The 15,864-nt window shown below is 39.3% G+C and overlaps 1 protein-coding gene across 1 annotated transcript in view; it reads left to right on the top strand.

Annotated features, from left to right (window-relative positions):
* The window catches only part of c2cd2l (c2cd2 like), a 35,305-nt gene extending 19,766 nt beyond the window's left edge, over window positions 1–15,539 (top strand). The window contains exons 3-15 of the mRNA XM_060863100.1: window positions 1,876–1,971; window positions 3,925–4,044; window positions 6,626–6,739; window positions 7,737–7,844; window positions 8,021–8,123; window positions 8,375–8,507; window positions 8,942–9,006; window positions 9,175–9,296; window positions 11,004–11,175; window positions 11,705–11,812; window positions 11,954–12,084; window positions 13,151–13,388; window positions 13,657–15,539. Of these exons, the coding sequence (XP_060719083.1) occupies window positions 1,876–1,971; window positions 3,925–4,044; window positions 6,626–6,739; window positions 7,737–7,844; window positions 8,021–8,123; window positions 8,375–8,507; window positions 8,942–9,006; window positions 9,175–9,296; window positions 11,004–11,175; window positions 11,705–11,812; window positions 11,954–12,084; window positions 13,151–13,388; window positions 13,657–13,910 (1,764 nt within the window). The 3' untranslated portion in view covers window positions 13,911–15,539. The remainder of the gene's footprint in view (window positions 1–1,875; window positions 1,972–3,924; window positions 4,045–6,625; window positions 6,740–7,736; window positions 7,845–8,020; window positions 8,124–8,374; window positions 8,508–8,941; window positions 9,007–9,174; window positions 9,297–11,003; window positions 11,176–11,704; window positions 11,813–11,953; window positions 12,085–13,150; window positions 13,389–13,656) is intronic.
* The last annotated feature ends 325 nt before the right edge of the window (window positions 15,540–15,864 follow it).

Below are 15,864 nucleotides of genomic sequence, written 5' to 3'. Positions count from 1 at the left end.
ATAAATGATGTCATAATACAGTTTTTGGAGTTATTGCCAGTATCATAATATTGTTTTCTAACATTTCTGAAAGCAATTTCAAGCTCTGATTTGAAGCACATGATATTCCAATGACCGATCGCGGAGCCATGAGCTCTTGGCCACGCCACTTATTCAAAATATATTGCACACCGTTTTAGCGCTTATCAGCTGATCCAAGATCAGTCGTTTCTTCTGATCAAGGGTCAAGGCTTGGCTAGAGGAATCATGTACTGAAGCAACTCTTTCCATACTTGACGTAACGCTTTATTACAGCAGCATTTTCCACACATAGTCCACACTTTGCATGTGCTTCAGCACCCAAGTGCATTTCATTCCAATAACAAAACATTTCATTCATGAATCTGTTTTGAGAAATCTGTGCCCACTGTGACAGCTTGAGGTCAGGGGAGGGAGAGAGGGAGAGAGGAGGGGCAGCAGCTAATGAGAGAAAAGAACAGACGGCGCTCATAAAACATTCTTCTGTCCTATTAAAGATTAAATGTTAATTACCATAGGAGTCAGATTTCTAGCCAGCAAATAATAATTTGTAAAGTGGCCGATATACTGTGCTGCAGTAGTACTCAGCTTTGTAAAATGTGCTCTGCAGCAGCTCTCTCTCTCTCTCTCTCTCTCTCTCTCTTAGAAGCTTTGTTGACATACACTTTTTTCTTCTTGTGTTTTTCTACTGTATTTGCATCTCCCCATTTCACCGACTCTATTAATGTCACCTTTCTCTCACCTCACACTGTTATAACTGACCGCAACTCCGTTATCAGCTGAGGGGAAAAGTTACTGATGAATAATTTTACATTCATTATTTATATATAGACCAGAATTGTTAGGAATGTCATCATTAGTTTCATACATTTTAATGCGCTAAATAAAACTATATCAAGGCCTGGGTGCAGTACATGAAAAAAGAGTAATTTTCTGTCCTCAACATAGCCTTACACACCTCACAACACCTCATGACACACCTCATCACAGCGCACCACATCACACCAAACCTCCAAACACCACCCCACTCACCAGAAGCAACCTCCACAACCTCACCTCACGCTTTACACACCTAATCACACCTCTACACACCTCACCTCACCCTTTACACACCTAATCACACCTCTACACACATCCACACACCACCCCACTCACCAGAACCTCCACACACCACACCACACCTCATCTCTACACACATCCACGCACCAGGTGTTGGAGTACTGATCGTAAGGTTGTGAGTTTGAATTCCAGGTCCGCCCCTGAGCAAGGCCTCTGTGATGAGTGTATGATGTAACCTCCAAGGAGTATAGTCAGGGTTAAACAAGCTTATGTCTGTATGTTGATTGCACCGAAGCAAATAACCCATTTACAGGTCATTCAAATTTCCAAAGAGGGATTTCATCTTGAGGTGCCATTTTCTTTGGTTTCTTTAGTCTGAGGTCAGTTACAGGTTTCAGTTGAATGCTGCATAAAACAGCTCTTTGGCTCGTGTCACTTCAATGGCAACTTGCAGCCATAGACAGTTTCAGTTATTGCTTGGATGGAGTGAAGCCCTGGGTTTTGGATTTGCTGACCAATATTTTTGGCTCAAAGCACTAGCAGGTGTGTCTGCAGATAGAGATGGTTATGTAGCGTGTAATGTCTGTTTTTTATCACGTAATGGCTCATTAAGATGTAGAGTGTGCTGCTGGAGAGGGTTATTGATAAGTGGAAGATTGGAAATACTAAATTATGTTGTACATCATTGTACAATCACTGTAGTAACCTTTTTATGATCCAAAACAAAAGTTATTTGGTAATATTTGCTTTCTTGCTGAACACATGCTTTCTGTCTGTTTCTGTCTCTCATCATCCTAGAGCTCAATTCAGATCACCTTCGACGATAGTGTTCAGCTCCCCGTTTCCGCATCCATCGAGCATGTGACCTGCTCAGACCAGTCAGCACACAGCATGGTAAGGCAGCAATCTCTTCTTATGGCAGTGGTTATGTCACATAATGCTGCATTCACACGTCAACAGTGATGCAAAACAAGTGATGACTGCAGCAGAACCCAACTAAACATCAAGGGTTGTTATGCTGACGGAGCATGTTAGAGCTTTATACTGAGTACACGCTTTTATAACGTCATGGAAAGGAGATGTGGCTTCCTGCTCAGGTCGGGTAAAGAATAAAACACAGCAGCACATGCTGTTGTAAAGAAAATAATCCATGCTTGGGTGGAGTGATGAACTTGGAAGTTTTGAGGTTATTTTCCAATAACAGCACAAATTGAAGTATTATATTCCTCTAATATTGTCAAAAGTTACAACGTTTAATATATTAATGAACATTGTCTTACTTTTAACAGCTTACAGTCTATATTAAAAGTTACTTTAATACTGTTTGTCTGCACAGCACATCACAACACTTCCTTCCTCATTTACAGTACAGCAGGAATAAGCAGTAGCTGCTTCTTCTTTCTCTTAAAGTTATTAAGACATTAAATGCAGCTTATCATGTTACCAAGAAACCTGAAAAGCGACTTCTATAATGGCAGAAAACTTACTGACCATTACGAAGCTCCTTCCATAAATGTTCAATAAAACATGAAAGGTCTTTTTAAGGCACTCACCATATATCCCTTCTTCATCTTACTGCTGACATATGAACTCAGCAGAGTAATAATTTTATGAAATGATCTTTTATTAGTTGTCTTGTGTGTAATCATTTTGTGTTTCGCACCAATGCGGTTGGTAAGATCAGTATTTGACACTATATTTTTGGAAAATCTATTCAGTTCAAAGTGTGTGTTATTACTTGGCATGGCACTTGTCAATATGTAGTTGCAGCAGCTGAGTCTAGAGTTGCATCACAACATGTTGGAGGGTATATGTACAATCTAAGAGAATGAAACCCTTGAATTAGTTCTTTCACACCCATTTGGCATCAGAAGGTACATAGTGAATCAAGTGTCACATGATCTCACTGTCAATATGTTTGTTCCTTGAAGGCCCAGAGTAAACAAAGCTAAACAAACGGCAGCGTTAAGACTAATGAGAGACTAATGAGAAAACAAGTCCTGGATAAAGTTCTTGAAACATATTGATCATGGTTTGCTTTAAAAAATAATGCCATCCTGTAGTGCACCATTAATGGAAATAATATAGCAGAACTGTGACTCCAAAAGAAAGCCTTTCACTAAAAAAAAGTGACTGGGAACGATCCATAAGTCAGACTTAGAAGGTGGCCCCAGCCCTTTTCAGAGCTTTAGGAAATCCTGTTTAGAGTTTGCCTAAGGTATGTTAAAGGTTCAGCAAACATGTTCATATATGTTCTCTTGTCTTCTGAACCCAAAACTGAAATTAAAAAAACATAAAACATTATGTTTAAAGGAAACCCATTGTTGCTCATCACCCCAGGAACACCATCCTTACAATGAAGCATGCTGGTATTAGCATCAGGTTGAGCATTACTCTTGGATTTATGGTAACGTTTCTGACTAAGTTTCTACTTAACAGGCCATTTTGTTAGTGGTTGGTGCTCCAGAATTTTGTCCTGGGGATATCATGAGGTTGGTTGTTTAGATCTGTTCTCTTTATGTTCTCTGCATGCTCTAGGTATGGAGTTCATTCAGTTTATTATGTGATTTCTCGTGCAGACTGGTTCCACCAGAAATAATTGAATACTCTGGTGACAAGAGAGTTATATGTCTAAATAAAAATAAAAAAAGGGTTCATTTTAGCATCAGTATTCTGATCTGGTTTGTGTAGATTCATAAGACAAATGATGTCCATTACATGTCCAGCCATTATAAAACCTAATAAGGAGGGAATTAATTATGTAAGCTACTGCATATATTATGTAATGACTACAATGTCATTACGCAACATGTACTTCACTTGAATCTTTTCTTTTACCCCTTCAAGGTTCTGCAGTGCAAATGTTCGTTTGGCATGGTGATGTTTCCCGTAACGGTCACCCAGCAGTCACCAGCAGCCGTCTCCATGGACACGTTCCAGGTTTCTATGGAGCCCATGCAAGCCCAGGTAAAAACTACAAATGAAGTGAAATTGCTTTCAGGACTCTGCCTACACATATTGCTGTGTGCCCATCATCAGGTTTGTCTAGTTCAGGATTTTTCATTTCAGTCCTGGCCACCCACTGCTCTGCTCAGCCTAAACATTTTCTCGCTTTTAAAACACCTGATTCAGGACATCTGATAATTAGCTGATCAGTAGGAGCAGTTTTGTTGGGAATAAGGGAAACTTTAAACTGTGCAACATATCCAGAAGAGTCTATGTATGTCAAGAATCCCATCTTATGGTTATCTATATTAACATGGGGTTGGCAACATATTGCCAAAAAGACATAATACCATGATACACAATTTGAACATGCATATATGTATTATTTAACTTCAGTAACCCCTTTATCCTGGTCAGGGTCACAGTAGATCCGGAACCTATGCTGGGAACGTTGGGTACAATGTGGGAATACAGCAACCAGTCTATTTCAGGGCTCCTTGCACACACATTCACTCCAGGGGCAATTTATTATAGCCAGTCCAATTTTGTGCATTTTTGGGAGGTGAAAGGAAACTTGAAAGCAATAGGGAACATACAAGACATGGAGAGAGCACATGAGAATTCACACAGACTCTAATCCCAGTGCAGGGCTGAACTGAGAACCCAAAAGCTGTGAGACCTTAATCCACAGCTCATGCACTGTCGTTTAGAAGAAAATCCTCATCAGCAGCTGCTTAGCTAATGCAGCTGAAAAACTACTGCCTGTATCAGCATTAGCCAAGAAAAACTTGTGACCTTTTTTTTTTAAATCATCATATCCTATCGAAAATCATCCACCCAAGATGTAAGATGCTTATATGATTAGCATCATGAACATTAATACCGTCATTAGCTTATAAGGCCATGTTCTTTTTGACACATGTAGCTCTAGTGCTGGAACTTGCCATGGTATTTTGACTCTGTGTGGGTTTCAGATATTCTATAAATATCTGACCTCTCTGTCGGTTCAAGTGAAGCCTTAGGAGTGCTGTGGTGTTGCTTTGTTGCAGGTGTGTCTATAGTGTCAGCTTACACTCCTCTCCTTTTGCTATCTCAATAATTTAATGAAGCCTTAATGTGACTGTTGGGATAGTGGTTCATGGATGATATTGTTTCTCTGTGACGTATCCTTTACAACAACGGGACGAGACCATTATGAGAGAAATAATGACCTCTATATTACCTCCATGACTTTAATTGTAATTGATATACAATATGTTTCCTAAAGTAGTCTCTATACATGTAATTTATTTCAGTAATGAAGATACAGTGTCCTCTCAGGACTATATCCAGTGTCCAGAATTACTAACTTCAGTCACACCTTTTACTTATATGGGAATTAGTTTTGTGGTGCTCTACTTTGAGCAGGAGATATATGATATGATATGAAGTTGCTGCATCAGTCACTTCTTTTATTTGTTTATGCCCTGTCTCCTTTGCAGTAAAAGTATTGCGTATGGCAGATCAGGGTTGGACAAATCAATAAATTGGCTGCCTTGGACAAGCAGATTAGGTTTCCAACTTACTGTTTTTTTTATTCACTGTTGCCCAGCGGACAAGCAGGTTCAGTAAAGTGTATATAACAGTCACCATTGCTGACCATGTTTATATCTTGTATTTGGTGTTTAAACAAAACACTCTCCATTTGGTTCAAATATGTAACAACATAATGTGGTTCTCCATCCTTGCATCTGCTGCCTATACAGGTTGAGAGAACATGTTTGGTACCATATAAAATGCTTGTTGTGAGCCAGCAAGCTCTGCTTGCACCTAAGTTTCTAAAGACTAATCACTAATGACCATTATTCCCAATGTCCAGTCACTGATTACCGTTATTTCCAACAACCATCCAAGTCACTTATCACAAGGACCAATCACTGATCCCCTGTGTTTCACCCACACATTTGTACAAGTAATAAAACTGTCCCTTTGTGTATATTTCCTGAGCAAATGAGCATAACAATTCATGAATACCTCAATTAGTCTGTGACATGATCTGACCATTTCTAGTCACTTTTTGAGTATGCATTACTGGCTTTCCCCTAAAACGTCACCAACTTTACAATCTTTCCTGAATCAGCAATATGTAGAGATATGGAAACAGTGATATGATTGAGTGAAATACAGAACTGTTGTGTGTGTCTCTCTTTCTAGCACAACATGCAGCCACCTCATGTTACGAAATGAAAATCAAGTACATAGACAAACTAAAATAACATCTCTACATGAGATGAAAGAGTGCACCACAGCTCAGAGATGAAAAATTAGCCAAGAACTACATGCCTGAGGGTGTAAACACGGTATGCTTTATCAGCAGAGACATGTTCAGAAAAGGACAAAGATTTTGGCTACATAAAAAAATGTGCTCTGGGGGATTCAAGTACTTTCTTTATTTTCATAGTCTGTATTAATGCACATCATATAATCAATAGCTCTTCATGTTTTTTGAAATTGCATTGAGTTTATTTTTGCCTAGTTATTTAATCTTCTGTTTAAGCCTAACATGGGTCTGGTTTATGCTAACAACTACTATAAAAACTAGTGCATTTTGTGACTGTTGCAGTTGCAGGTCTGCTTGGAGGAGGTGGAGAAAGAAGGTCTCCTGGTGTCCTGGATGTTTTCCCAGCAGCCCCTGCTATTGTTAACCCTAACACCTCGAAACAGAGTTCAGAGAGAGGTGAGGCACGGTTCACCTGAACCATCCAGCAGCTTGTGATTTATTTACACACAGTCTGTAGTCTGCGTTCAGAATCCTTAAGGTATTAGCATTACAATTTATACTCTAATGACTTTCATTCCCCTTAGTGTACAAATCCTAGCTAGATGATGGCAGCTCACTTTCCACAGCCCTTTAGCACTAGCATAAACAACATGATTGGAGGTGAAGGCGCACTTGAGAAGAGTTCATGAAAGAAATACACACTGTCAGCCACTAGGGGGTGCAGAATGCTAAGCATAGTCAACTTAATAACACGGTGAAGCATGCTGTTATAATAAAATAATCAATTTAATGCTTTAAAGGTTGACAAGTCACACTGTTTTTGGTTGAACGTCACGATAACCTGCATTATGATTATAAATGTGTAATGTCATCAATCTGTGAAGGGTCCTACTTATTTTCATAGCTATTTTTACAATTTTGCTAAAATCTATAGTATGATTATAGACTATTATATTTATTTTCCTTTATTAGTGGTTGTATAGTTAAGCAGTTTGTGGACATGGTATATTTTAAATACTGCAGTCTGTTTCTAGGCTAATATTTTAACACATCTGGCAACCCTATCTGCACAAATACCTGATACATTAACTGCACAAACTGCACCCAAACTGCACAAATACCTGATACATTAACATTTGTAACACTACTGTAGTGTTGGTTTATTTTACTGTGTACAAAGGATAAGAGACAGATGTTGGTAGTATGAAGGGTTTTTTCCCTATTAAACTGAGACTATTGGCTCTCCTACATACATTGATGCAAGTAATATAATAGTGATGCTTGGAACTTTGCACAAACCACAACCTATAATCTGAAAGTATCATGTCTGTGGGAGAAAATATATTTTTGCATCAAAATGTCTTTTTCCTTTCAAGTATTTCACCATCTTGTAGTTGCTCTAGGGCTGATATATGTGAGTTGTGTATTAATACTGGTCTGGAACTGTGTAAAGGACTCAGAGGTCGACTTGGATATGATATCAAAGCTGGTGGAGGATACACTATACGCCACACAGCCTGCAATGATCCTCAACCTGAGAGCATGTGTCTCCAGTCCTGCTGTAAGAGCTCTCACACACACATACACACACACACCACGCACATCCCGTTTGTGGTTCATTTCTTTGTTTGTCTCACATTTAAAGAAGGGTGTCTGTCTGTTTCATTGAAAAGACAAGAAAATAAAAACAATTTACATTCGTTTGTCGTTAACGGTAACCTTTGCCCTTGTTCACAGTTTCCACGAGAAAAACAAGAAGGGTGTCAAAACTCTCCACAGCAAAGTAACGTTATCAAACGCCTTCTTGTACGCCAGCTCAAAGCCTCCAGGATCAAAAAAGGTACCACTTTCTTCCTGCCTATATTCATATGAGCACATTGGCTCATTTTCCATAGTTCAGTGTTGCAGTATTATAGAATATAATTTTTCTCGAAAGATTCACAAGTAAATAAAAAATTAAGAATTGTCTGTTTGTTTGGGAAAAGAAATCGACACACGCATTTACTGCAAACAAATCCATATTATTTTTATGAACACAGCTAGGTTTGCGCTTGATAGCGGGTATGGGGTAATGATAACGTGTGTGCTCAGGTCCGCAGGATCATGTTGGGGAGCTGTGCTGCGTACTGAACCTGGACATCCCAGGGCTGGAGAAGAGAACCCGCTTCCTCACACCTTCCTCCAACCCCAGAACCACGCTGGACTGGGGAGAGGATGTTACACTGTGAGTGCATTTGCTTTTGTAAAGTAGAGACAGCAAGTACTTTATTAATCTCCACGGACAAATTTAAGAATGTCACATCAACCAGAACACAAGTACCAGATTTAACAGTGCACAATTAGTTAATTTTATACAATATAGAAGCAAGATCTATCTTTATGTTTTTTAGTTCCAGAAGATATTTGAGAATGCACAACGAACAAACCCGCAGCTTTTACCCCAAAATCACTTTGCAGATCTAATGACAATGTGAAATACAGTACAGACAACATTTAATTGCACCTTCTGTGTTACAGTGCGTTTGCCATTGAGTCTTTTTCATTAAGTATCCTAATATAGATAGTGTTTTAAGCCATGTTTTAAAAGGTAGAAAAATCATCCATTAACTGTTGTATGTTATAGGATCTTATTCCAGCACATTTTTTTTTCTTCTGTAGGGATTTGCAGCCAGAAACCAAAGAACTCAAAGTTAGACTAGTGGAGCGCAATAGCAAAGGAGAGCGTAAGTCAGTCCTCAATTTTACACATCACATCATTCCTCAGACACATCCAATCAGTCCTCAAATAGCCAAATGTGGACATTTTTGACTAAACAAAACTGTATTATTAAGAGTCATGACAGCTACCCCTTACACTTGCAAACAATACTTTTTTATGTCCCGCTTGATAGAATTCTTGCCAGGCCACGCATGCTTATCCCTGGATATCCCTAAGAGGAGTCCTAGTGGACAACAAAAGCTTTCCATTACACCAGGTCACGGTCTGACACCGACGGCAACAGTCACCTTGGAGGTAAGAAGTGTGTTGAAATGCACTATACATCCTTCATAGTTTCACACTATTATAATAAACCATTGCTTCAGAATACTTTAACAGGAGTGTGTCTTATATTATATACTGTATATCCACAAGCAATTAACTACAGTAATGCCTCGAGATACGAGTTTAATTCGTTCCGTGACCTTGCTCGTATCTCAAATTGCTTGTATCTCAAAACAATTTTCCCCATTTAAATGAATTGAATTCTTATTAATCCGTTCCAGCTCGCAAAATTCCACTCCAGTTGTTTTGTTTGTGTTTTGAATATGAAAAATATACAGTACCTGTGTATATATAAATGACAAATATTGTATAAAAACATACAGTAGTAAAAGAGAATGTTAAAAAAATAAACTGGTTTTACTTTACGGAAGATGCGCACGGAGGTCGACGGAGGAGTAAACATGAGGAATTTTGTCTCCTACGTACACTTTCGCTTTCGTTCACTTACTCGCTACTGTACACTCTTAATGCTACTTTACACTTAAATGTAACTTAACTAAACTTCACTAAAATTAACGAACTTAAATCAAGCATCGCGTTAGTTCTGGCAGGCCACGTCGTCAAGCGTGCATCGGCTGTTAATCAGCTGTCCACGACGCGCACCAATCCGGTTACGACATCCATATTACCCGACCACTTATATTCCAATTCATAGAGCCGCTCTAGATCTTCGCTGCTACCGTGATCTAAACTCCCTCCTCCAACCCCGACTCCACCATGCCGGAACCTGTGTTCGTTGTACCAGTTTACGTCATAAATCTCCACATATTTTTCTCTCTCTCTCCCTCTCTCTGTAATTATTTCATTATTTATTTATCCATTCATTCATTTATTACTTTCCAAAACGCGTAAGCGAGCGTATCTAATACTATGCATGATTAGTGGTTCTGTTATACAGGGGGTTTATTCTATTTTCTAGTCGCTGCTCTCCCAGCTCTGACCACGCATGTGCACAGACGGGCACGTGGATTTTTGTCCAGAATAGAACCATACCGCCAACACTAACTGTATGCGATCATCTAATAAATTCTCATTTGACAAAGTGGTCCTGACAGAACTGAAATTCTCTTAACTTAACTGAACATAATTGCTACAATTTCTGTTTTCTTTACATTACTTTTGCTTAATTTTCTTCATCGCTTTTCTCTTCACTTGTTTTTGCCTTTTTGGTCACTCTTTCCTCACTAACATCTGCCGGTCATTTTAATAAAAACCTGTCTGGTCGGCATATCAGATGCGGTGTAGTCGCACAAGTTCAAATTTTTTAGCGGATCCAACGCTCAAAACGGATCCGAAAATTACAGATCCGCAGATGGTCGGCACCTCACGCAGCGCCTTTGCGACTCTCCATATGAAATGAATGACTTCCGGATTATCAGCCGTCGTTTGTCCTGTGCAGTGGAAAGGCGGTTTTAACCGAGTGAGACATGGGAAGCTGAGGCGGGGGAAACAGCACACGTGGTTGTTGAGGATCTTTGTTTCCGTGGCGGCGGCTCGGATGCTCGTGTATCAAAAATGTACTCTTATCTCAAGCCAAAAATATGGTCGAATCACAGCTCGTATCTCAAAAAATTCGTATGTCAAAGCACTCGTATCTCGAGGCATCACTGTAATAACTAATTCATATACACAAATATTTTGTTCATTTTTGTTCATCTGTGTTTTCTTTCCTCATAGATCCTGTACGTGGAGCTGAATGACGTGCGTGGATGTCATAATGCCACACCGCTCCGCTCCTCACTCACGCCGTCCAAAAAAGTGGATGTGGACCGTACGATCATGCCTGACGGCACTATCGTCACTACCGTCACCACCATCCAGTCACGGCCGAAGCTGGACCGCAAACTAGGTATGTTCATCAGAGTCTGTAAGGAGATTACACATTATGGTAATAGATATAGTAATTGAGCAGCACACAGAGTAGCTGAAAAATTTGTAGGGTTACTTTTCATAGTGTTGAAAAGACCTCTGGGGAGAGGGGGAAGGGGGGAGGGAGAGGTGGAGAGGGAGATGGAGCGGTTTGTAGTTGCACTTGGTTGCAACATAACACCCCCTGTGTGTATTAATTTCATATAACAGCATGGCACTGGAGTGTGTTATTCCATACACAGCAGCACTGCTGTAACTGTAAAAAGCGATGACAGGAACTTGTTTCATGGATGTTCCACAACATCTAAACTGATTCACAAATGTCTGGTAATTACAAAAACTGTAGTTCCTGCCAAAGTGTTGTTCTAGAGGACTAATACACTACACTCTGCCTCACACTACATGTCATTTGATTATTTTCCTTTAATGTCACATCCTGTACTTCTTACTTCTATTGTTTTTATAACTTCTTTACCTTTGTCTTTTGTCTGTCTGGGGGATGCGAATAGGAGATTCTCCTTCCAAGTCTCCATCTAAGGTTGAGGTTACAGAGAAAAGACCGACAGTGTTGACGGAGAGCATCCAGGGCCGAACCAGCGTCAGCCCCACAGCCAGCAGTCAGTTCTGCATTAACTTTTGCTTATTAAGGCTTATAAAGCTCTGCAGTCTAAATAGCAATTTTTAAAATAAGCCATGATGATCTGATAAGTGTGTGCGTCTGTGTGTGTGTGCGCACGCATTCTGTTACTACCCCCTAGCAAGCCCCATTTCAAATGGGCTGGATCCTGTAGCAGAGACAGCAATCCGTCAGCTGACCGAGTCGGCCAGTAAGACCATGAAGAAGACGCCCACTAAACGCAGCACCCTCATCATCTCTGGAGTGTCAAAGGTCAGATGACATTATAGGAAGAAATAAAAAGATCGTCTTACTTTTTCCTCGACTCATTAATTTGATTACTTTTAGCAATTTTTCTCATATAGGACATTGCAAGGGCGATTGTGACATATTTCCTTATTTAACCAAACTTAAGAAAATATCAGACACAAGCATATGGCAGATCCATTCTTTTTATCCAGTCATAGCTCATTACTAAAGTATTTATCCAGTTACTTTCCATTTAAACATGGAAAATCAATGGCATTTTGTAATACCGGCGAGCTACTGTACTGCATCATAGCCGCTGTAATACACAGTAATGCATTTAGGCTAAATCATGGTGAGGTAAATGTTTAGTCAGTACATGACCATGAGAGATCCCAGCTGGGGATCTCTTTTGTTTTTGGATCGAGTCTATACATTTCTGCTCCCTGACATTGTGCATTGTGTTTAAAAATGACGATCCTGTGAGTCATGTAAAAAAGTAGTAACAGATATGAGCAACATCTGTTGAGTCTGTGAGGGGAAACTAATCAAATCAAATAACAAATGAAACCTTTGATAACTACAGTCCTAAACTGCAATGTAGATTTTTTTTGTTTTTGCTATACACAGAAGACATTTTGGTTTGTGATAAAACGACGAGCAGGATAGATCAGTATTTCAGCTTTACTTTCTTGATATTTACATCTACATTTATGTCAAACATCTCAGCACATTGCAGAATTTTTCCCCTTACCTGTATCTGTACCCGAGTTGGGAAATTACAAACACACAAAAAAAAAAAATCTTGTGTCCAGTATAGTGATTTCTTTTTTTTCAAATCTGCACAAAACAAAAGATTTCCTGGTTAGCATTGATGTTTGCTTCTCTAGAGTACTAGGGCAATAAGAGAAAGCTAACAAGTAATGTAAATCTTATATAAATATGTATGTATAAGATTTGGAGTGAAGTAGACTTTCACTGCTTGTTAGATACTAAGGACAGAGACATCAGGCACCAAACATGCCACGGCTCAAACACTACAACTGGAGTAAACGAAAAGATTTGTCACATTGATTTTCCTTTCGTTCTTCAGGTTCCGATTACAGAAGATGACTCTGCGCTGTCAGTGGGCTATGCTGCATCCATGGACGCTGCTTTGCAGAGGGAGAATTCTCCCTCAGGGGCCCCCAACCACCACGGAGCTACAGCACACCAGGACGCAGATGAAACCACACCGTCAGATGCATCCGAACGGCCGTCTGTGGATGACGTAGAGTCAGAGACGGGCTCGACTGGAGCACTCGAGACGCGCAGCCTCAAAGATCATAAAGGTAAGCTTTGACAGGAACACATAAAACAATGGAGAACAGCAAATCTAATGCTTGTTAGGACTCACCCAGTACAAAAAGCCAATATCCTATCTATATGTACAAAATCGCAGCCCAGATGGTTAAGCTTCATGGACCTCTGAGCATCCCCCATCTCCACTTTGAGAACCTCTGTCTTAAGGATCTTAGTGTAATATACCTATCTGCAGACACATACAGTGTAAATAGCACTATACGTTTTTTCTAACTTTGATTGTGTGACAATGTGCAGTGGGCTTCCTCCGGAGCGGCACAAAGCTCTTGTTCCGCAAGAGACACAGACAGAAGAACTCGAGTTTCAGCCAGTCTCACGAGGACGTCACTAACCTGGACAATGACCCGTCCACGGCTTCCTGTTCCTCCAGCGGGCGCAAGAAATCCGGAAGCTTCTCCCGCCGCCTCATCAAACGCTTCTCCTTCCGCTCATCTAAAAGCAAAGGCAAAAACAGTTCTACAAACGGAGGAGCCAGTGGGCTCGACAACTGAAACACAGAAAGCGGAAAGACATGGTGCAGGCGCCAGTCAGAAGACGTTTAGAAGATTTAATAAAAAATAAGTTAATTAAGAAAATAAGTCCTTGATTAGGATTAGTGGTGTTTGTTTATCTCAAAGCCTTTTTATGAGACACAAAAGGCTGCATTTTGACCCTTTGTGCTTGACCCAACCGATGAGGACCGATGGCTCAGGCTGAAATCTCATATATGGGGCAAACAAAGGGTTTGTGAATTTCTGAAAGACTTTTGATTGTCTAAATGGGTTATTTAATAAAATACTTTAAATGGCTGCTTTTCTCAATAATAAGGAAGAACACCAGTAGAAGAGTGAAATGCTGTTTCATATGTTCAGCACAAGGGGGCGATGTGACTCAATCCTCATCAAAGCCTCCAACTTTATGTTGCTATGTATTTTTATTATTTATTTTAATTTCCATCGGCTGCACTTTGGGACTTTCTCAGATTGTTTACAGTGCCGGGGAGCATCTCATGATGTTTTATCACTTTGTGTTTTGTAAGTTCATAACACTAAATTATTACTTCTTTTCAAACTGGGAGATTCTCATATATTTCATCATATATTACATATGATGGAGCTTGTACTGTGTGCTTAGTTGTTTTGCTGTAGTTAATGGCAATTTAGATCAGATATTAAGCTGTTTTTTCATATAGTGCTACTTATTTGCCTTTTATTGTAGCACAGTCTTGATTTTTAATATTTATTTGTGAACAAAAAAAATGTTTATGGGAAATTTTTGCTTGTTAAGTTAGGACAGGTGATGGAGATAAACTAAGTGAAGTGATCTATGTTTATTCTTAAATTACAATTACTTATATTTACATTAAGTTGAAAAATATTTCAGGGTTCGTGCATATGAAAAAACCTCAGGGGACATTGTTAATGGTTTGTGCAAATAATTTCTCTTTTTCATACCACCCCTAGAACACGCTCCTAATTTAAATTTTTTTTTTTAATTTTTCTTTTTCTTTTTCTTTTCTTTTCTTTTCTTTTCTTCCTTCCCTGCAATAACCCCCAACCCCCTTCCTTGCTTGGATAACTGAGAGAACCTGGCCTAAATATGTGTAAATAGTGCTGATTAAATGAGATTGCTTTAAAGTGTAAATAGGTTTTCAGTTGTGGCGAGAAGCCGGTTTCAAAATTGTCATTTAAATTAGCTTTGCAACTCAGTCGACACCCTTTTACAGGGACGGTTTAATTCTTACTTGCACCAGACAAAAAAAAAAAGAAGGAAAATTTAGCTATAGGTATAATTTGTCAGACTTAGTAAAGTGAATTAGATCTTGTTCTTTCTTTATGCTCTTTGACTTCACACCCACACGTTCCGTTGCATGGCCTCGTTCATGAAAGAGTTCTCATAAAATCGTTTAAATGTCAGAAATGTTTTGAATTTGTTTGTATAACGCCAGGCTGTGCGGTTTTCTTTTCCAGTATCGTCTCTGCTGAAGGTGTGAATTCAAAAATGTTTAAAAATCACAAACTTACACTACCGTAGGAGGCTGTTGTTTTTTCTTAAATAAAAGAGATGAAAGTCCCCTCTGATAGTTGGAGCTTTATATTACCAATGTTTAATTTATTCTGAATAAATTATTTTTTTGAAAATGCATTCCTTTTTGAGTTATTTTCCCGTAACCCTGACTGGGCTTATCTTTAAATGCAACACTGCATTTTACTCACCTGTATGCGGGGATGATTGAAGGACATGGATTCGAATCCCTCGGCCCCTGAGCGAGACCCTTAACCCAGGGTTCCCGCGGGGTCTTAAAAAGTCTTAAAAGCATTGAATTTATTAATTTGGAAATAATACCTTAACAAGTCTTTAAAAAGTCTTGAATTTTGATGTCTGGGTCTTAAAAATTGTGCTGTATGTAACTTCTCCATATTGTAATTTTCCTCAAAAGTTTAATTTGTCAACCACGATTATTTT

The sequence above is a fragment of the Tachysurus vachellii genome, chromosome 26 (genome assembly GCF_030014155.1).
Source record: "Tachysurus vachellii isolate PV-2020 chromosome 26, HZAU_Pvac_v1, whole genome shotgun sequence".
In the NCBI taxonomy this organism is placed as follows: domain Eukaryota; kingdom Metazoa; phylum Chordata; class Actinopteri; order Siluriformes; family Bagridae; genus Tachysurus; species Tachysurus vachellii.
The sequence above is the reverse complement of the archived record's forward strand: the minus strand, read 5'-3'. Positions and strand labels throughout refer to the sequence as shown.